The sequence below is a fragment of the Meleagris gallopavo genome, chromosome 3 (genome assembly GCF_000146605.3).
Source record: "Meleagris gallopavo isolate NT-WF06-2002-E0010 breed Aviagen turkey brand Nicholas breeding stock chromosome 3, Turkey_5.1, whole genome shotgun sequence".
NCBI lineage: Eukaryota > Metazoa > Chordata > Aves > Galliformes > Phasianidae > Meleagris > Meleagris gallopavo.
The window spans coordinates 14,629,888-14,636,215 of record NC_015013.2 but is presented as its reverse complement, the minus strand read 5'-3'; the positions used below and the strand labels follow the sequence as shown (position 1 = coordinate 14,636,215).

Genomic DNA, 6,328 nt, shown 5'->3' with positions numbered 1-6,328 from the left:
ATTACAACCATATATATATGGTTAAAAACTCTTGAGGTCTCTCACTAAGTGATTTTGCACAACTTGAATCACTGCCTGTGATTTCTTCTACGGGCAAAGTATGGCCAGCTCCAGAATAATGAAGTCTTTTTCCTTCACAAAGAGCAATTCGATGTAAAATGAAGGTTTGCTGTCACCTGAGTGGAATTTATGACTTCTGTTATAGGCCAGTTTAAACAGCATGAGTCTTTCACCCAGGAAAGAGAAAGGCAAGCAAACCACTGCACTGTTAAGATGACTGAATTGCAGTATAAATCCAGACATTTTGTAATTTTCTGCCCTTTGGGTTGCTTTTTCTCATGCCGCAACAGGCCAAATAATGAAAAGATGTGGTATTGATAGCTGGGGAGCATGTACTGGAGGGCACATAGCCTGAAGAAGGAGTGAAAGCACTTGTGTCCCAGGAGAGGGAGGAGAGTGGGGCTCACAGTAGGGAGCCCTAGTTCAGGAGCTGTAGTGGCTGTAGGGTGCTGATCTCTGCTGGGTCTTAGGACATGATGTTGAAAATATGTCTGCATCTGTCACACCTGCTGCACTTGCTCAGAGCAGCACAGCCTATTGAAGGATGGTAAAATCAGCAAAAGCTGAAACATCATCCATTTTAAGCAACCTTGGGGATTTCATACTGCATCTGGTGCTATTTGGTGGTTCTTCTCAAAGCCCCAGTTCTTGGGATCCCATGATTAAAGGAGATGCTACAGTTTTGTTACCTACTCACATACAGGCATAGGTGCACTTCAGTATTTTACACTTTCAGAACAAAAGCTTGAAATGTCATGGATATACAAGGCATGAAATATCCTGAGATTGCTTTTAAAGACAAACTATGTAGCTTGACTCTCAGTACTTGCATACACCAGTACTGCCTGGTGTTGAGAGCTCCGCAGCACAAAATATGGAACTTGCAGCATAGTTTAAGTTTAAGTCTGGCAGGGAAGCATAAAGAGTCCAGCTTGGATTTGCATACATTCCAAAGCTGGCTGTATATAAAGCTCATAATCTCACTTCTAAAGGCCATCAAATAATTTCTGATATCGCTGATTAATCCGCAAGTCAATCAGTCTCTGCACTGAAGAAAATTACCAAAGATTTTAATTTTAGCAGTGAGTTGACATGGAAATAATCATAGAATCATAGGGGTGGAAATTAAACAATCAGTTGTTAGTATCATGGTTTTTTTCGTAGTTTGCTTGTGATTGCATTACTGGCTGGTTCCAGGCAGCCAGCTCCATTGTGCCAACCCAGCAAGGACCAGCTGATTGACATCCTGCATTTCCAAGCACAGCACATGTATGCTGGAAGCAACCTAAAGATGCAGATAGCCAGACCACAGCCTCTTTTGAACCCAGGGAACAGGAAACAAAACTAAGTAGTAAAAGAAACTGCATGAAGCTCAAATCCCCAAAATCTCACAACAGCACTGTGCATGGTCAGGGTTTGTTGATCTGCCAAAAGAGAAAAAAGATCCTTTGTTTTCCACCTATCTTTGCTGGCCCAGGATTTGCAAACGTTTATAAGATGTGCCAACTTTCCTGCAGGTTCTTTTAGACACCCTGGTGGGCCAAATCATATTGGAGACATTCAATTCAGCCTTGCTCTTTCCCAAAGTCTCTGAAGCCACAAAGCTTAAAAGTCAGTACAGGGAAAATACACTGATCTCCAGAGAATTTGCCATGGCATTTCTGAGATAAGACTTGAGGAGAACAAAGTCCTGAATCCACTCTCCTTCTTACTAGGAAACTCAGTGCACAGTTTGAGGAATTTGAGGGAGAATGTAGACAGGAATTCCGAATCCATTGGAAATCCTGACATTAAATATATATACATAGCCCTGTTCTTATATATATATATATTATATATATCATATAAATATATTATTATATTATCATATATATATATGGAGGGAAAGCCCCAGATGAAGGAATTTCCCTCGACATGAAAATTAAAGGCAGTCTCCTCTTAGGTCACTCTCTTACTCCTTTGTTTCTGCAGCACAATTTCAATCCATTTTGTTTCAAGTTCTAATAAAAATCAGGTGGCAGAATGGTCAAATTAAAGCAGAACAATTTTGACAATGACGACCAAGTCCTCTGACGTTTTCCAATGGCAAAAGTGCTGATGAAATTGCACATATTTCACTGAAAAAATGTTTAGTTGCAAAATTTTCAACTCACTGCTCTTTAGAATAACCAGCTGTCATTTTTGTTGTCTTTTGTTCCTTTGTTCCCTGTCTTCTTGTTGCCTCAAGCAGATGGCCATGCCACATATCAAAAACCATAAAGACAACCTTAACATGTCTGCAAGGGTTATACACCAGCATCTACAAAATGGTGGCAGCTCTTAAGAACCATGTCTAGAAAAGGTGCTGAGCAAGAACAAACAGGGATAACAAGTTTCCTTCAACTATTCATTTCCATCCTGCCTTCTGAGAGCTCTTCTCTAGCTAAAACTGAAGGCTGTGAGTTTGCTCTGGGCACTTTACGTCAGAAAGAGTAAAAGCAACTCGTAAGGTGTGCATGCCTTGCAGGTTTTGAGCTATGGCCTCAGAAGATATTCAAATATGAGAGGCAGAGGCAAAACGCTCATCAGTGACAAACTGTTTTTTAAAAAAGGATAAGGAAAAAAAAGAGAAGACAAATGGATGTGGGTCTAGGGCTGATTTTTTTTAAACCTCCTTTTCTGATGAATATATTTGTTCGTCTTCTCTCTCCATTTATTTTCCACTCATAGACAACACGGCATGGATTTTGACGAGGCGCTCTGGCTTCAGACAGCACGAGCAGAACATCTTTTACCTCCCCATCCTGATCAGCGACAACGGCCGCCCTGTGCTGAGCAGCACAGGCACGCTGACTGTGCACGTGTGCAGCTGTGATGAAGGCGGCATGGTGATGTCCTGCAATGCTGAGGCCTACGTCCTCCCCGTCAGCCTGAGCAGAGGAGCACTCATTGCAATCCTCGCCTGCATATTTGTCCTACTAGGTAAAGCCTTATCTGCTTCTTGGGAGGATGAGCTCTTCTGTCCTGGACAGGGGTTGCTGATCTACTAAAGATGAAGGATACAAATGTACACACACACACGTACATGTATATATATTACATGTTGACACACACATGCACATAAAGGGCCAAAACATGGAACACATGTAGCTGGCCCCATATTGCTTCAGACAGGGGTATAGGGATGGGGAAAAAAAATACGAGCTGCAAATATTCTGGCAGCTCCATGCTGTGCCAGGATGTCTCATATGGCCCTGCTATATGAGAAGAAGTATGTCAGGAGGAAGTAGAAAACTGAGTATCTTCCATGTGTTCTCTCTCCACAAACATATTTCATCTTTTTTGTTTGGTTGGTTGAGTTTTTTTTTGCCCAGATCTTCTATTTCCCCTGTTAGCCTTTAGTATTAAAAGAACTTCTGTTCCCTTGTTCAATCTCTTGTGCTGTGAGATATTAGTTCAAAACACATTTTCCCTAAAATTTCAGAGGCTCAGTCTGAGGAGCAGTAGAGTAGTAAAAACAACAAAAAACTTTAAATTCTGTCTCTATAAAGGAGTCTAGATGCCTCAACCCAAACTTTCAGCATTCAAAACCCTTGCTGAAGATACGGTCACCAAGTGACAGCACATTTTCTGCAGTGAAGTCCTCTTGGTGCCTCTATATGCTAACAATCATCAGTATTGCTGAGCAACTGACAGTAATTCTACTCAGCCCAAAGCAGCATTTTTCAGATAAACACAGAAATGCTTTGGAGCAGATGAAGGAGCTACCTCAGCCATTTGCCATGTAGGAAGACATACTACCATGGTGTATCTTCCATCATGGACTTACCATTCCCCTACTTATGTCACATGCAGCACCCAGACCAAGAGGCTTTCCTAAAGCAGACTGCAAATCCATCTGCAAAGCAGAAAAAAAAAAAACAAAAACCATCTTTGTGAAGCTGTGTGCTGCTGCAGAAAAGTAGCTACTGATACTTGATCTGGCTATCTTTAAAGTATCTTAAGTACCACACTGCAAACACTACTGGCTAGACTTGTCCCAAGTGTTGTCCCTAGACTTGTGACCAAAAGTTAAGACTTAAGGTAAGCTAAGGGACAGATTAGCAGGACCTTGAGACACTGATCTCAGGCAGATATCTGCATCCCTCCACCTGCAAACATCACAGCTCTTTATATCTGAGGGGCTGCCTCAGGCATAAAGACTTCGCAAGATCTGCCCTCTTACTGACGGCCCCATGTTTCGGTTGCCTCCCACAGTACTGGTGCTCCTCATCCTCTCCATGCGGCGCCAGCGGAAGCAGCCATACATCATAGACGAGGAGGAGAACATCCATGAGAACATCGTCAGGTACGATGATGAAGGCGGCGGGGAGGAAGACACTGAGGCCTTTGATATCGCCGCCATGTGGAACCCACGGGAGGCCCAGCTTGTGGTGAAAAACAGGCAGGACATGCTGCCTGAAATAGAGAGCCTCTCCAGATACGTGCCTCAGGCATGCATCATGGACAACAATGTCCACAATTATGTGCTTGCCAAGCTGTATGAGGCTGACATGGACCTCTGGGCTCCTCCCTTTGACTCCCTCCAGACATATATGTTTGAAGGGAACGGCTCGGTGGCAGAGTCACTCAGCTCCCTACAGTCGGTGACGACAGACTCAGACCAGAGCTACGATTACCTGACGGACTGGGGGCCGCGCTTCAAAAAGCTGGCTGAGATGTATGGTGCCACGGACAGCAGCGGGGCCCTGTGGTAATGGACAAGGAATTGCAGAGGGGTTTCCGTGTGAAATGGCGTCCGATTAGATCCATTCTCATCAGATGCTTCCATGGACATGGGTGAGGCCTCCTAAAATAGCAATACCGTGCTCAAATGAGAATGGGAAGAAGAGTGTGAATGAAAGACTCTATGGATCAGCTTTACTTGGTTAAATTAAGTCATATTTTGAAACAATGAGAAGCAGAAGGAAGAAAGTTTTTCTGTTTTTCTACAGAAAAATTGGAAAGCTCCACCCCTGGAATATAATGACATTACTCTCTCCCTCCCTCTTTCTCTCTCTTATACATGGCAGCTTACTGAGCTCTGTATGTCTGGGTTCAAAGACCAGTAAACACCAATTGTAATCTCCAACTCACAGAAGACTGGTTCCTCATGGTTATTTTCCCCCATTACAATGGGAGAAAAAATAAATAAAAAAGACATGCTTGCTAACAAGAGAAAAAAAACACAAAGCAGAAAATTGAAACCGGAATCTCAGAGGGCACTTTGTAAATTAAACCTCCTTTCTCTGTTGCTAACAGAGTCCTTTCCTAAATCTTTAGAAGCAATGCTGAGATTTTTTTTCACCTGGCTGAGAGAGCTGGGGAAGAGGCTTTGACTTTCTGCTCTAGTTTAATGGCTGATCTATGAGTCATTGACATTAATACTAATCCATCTCCTATTGAGTTTGTGTAAATTTATTCTCCTCCCGGCTCTTTAAAACCATGACACTGCTAAACTGCTCAGAACAAAAACAGAAGATCTGCCTCTTTTGCACTGTAGATGTCTCTTCCATGTGCCAAATGTGAAGATTAGATTCTACCAATGAAAGCCAAATAAATTTAAAAAGAAAAAGCTATATTTGGTAACTACATGGGTTAGATGGGCTTTCCTAATCTGTGTGAGGTCAATCCAAGGGATGTTTACATACTGTAGATAACCTACTTGAACAAATGCAGTATTATAGACCAATAAATGGATGTAAGAAAATTACATGTATAAGTTTTGTATATTTGTTAATTTTGGTAATAAATATGATGTACTGCATACAGTACAGTACCTTAGCACCTCTTTTAATAAAAGTTAAACAGAAGGGAAAGTCTGATGGCAATTTATTGACTACCTTGCAAACAGCAGTTAGCGCTTATCTGTGGCTTTATTGTCACCTGCCTCAGGCACCAAGAAGAAGAAATGGTTCGTCAGCACTGCATGGAGGATACAAGCCTTCAGTTTATAGGTTTGAGCAGACTGCTTCCTGCTTTTATTGGCATTGGCTTGGACAGTGCCCTTAGCAGTGAATCAGCCCGTGCCCAGCCCATCAGAGTAGTTAACACTTCTGACCCAAGGAAGTCTGTTTTCTTTTTTAACATTACAGCTGGGTCAATAAGAATCTCAGAGACTAGTTACACAGCCCTAAATGAAGGTCGTGCCTTCAGAAACATGACAAGACAGTCCAGAACACGCAATATTCGTTCATGGTCTATTTTACTCTGCAGTTGAAGTTTTGAGCCTGGATCTTATCTTGTTTAC

General features: G+C 42.3%; 1 protein-coding gene across 1 annotated transcript in view; it reads left to right on the top strand.

The window, feature by feature from the left end:
* Window positions 1-5,647, top strand: part of CDH20 (cadherin 20) — a 49,503-nt gene extending 43,856 nt beyond the window's left edge. Inside the window, exons 11-12 of the mRNA XM_031552768.1 lie at window positions 2,770-3,021; window positions 4,297-5,647. Of these exons, the coding sequence (XP_031408628.1) occupies window positions 2,770-3,021; window positions 4,297-4,796 (752 nt within the window). The 3' untranslated portion in view covers window positions 4,797-5,647. The remainder of the gene's footprint in view (window positions 1-2,769; window positions 3,022-4,296) is intronic.
* The last annotated feature ends 681 nt before the right edge of the window (window positions 5,648-6,328 follow it).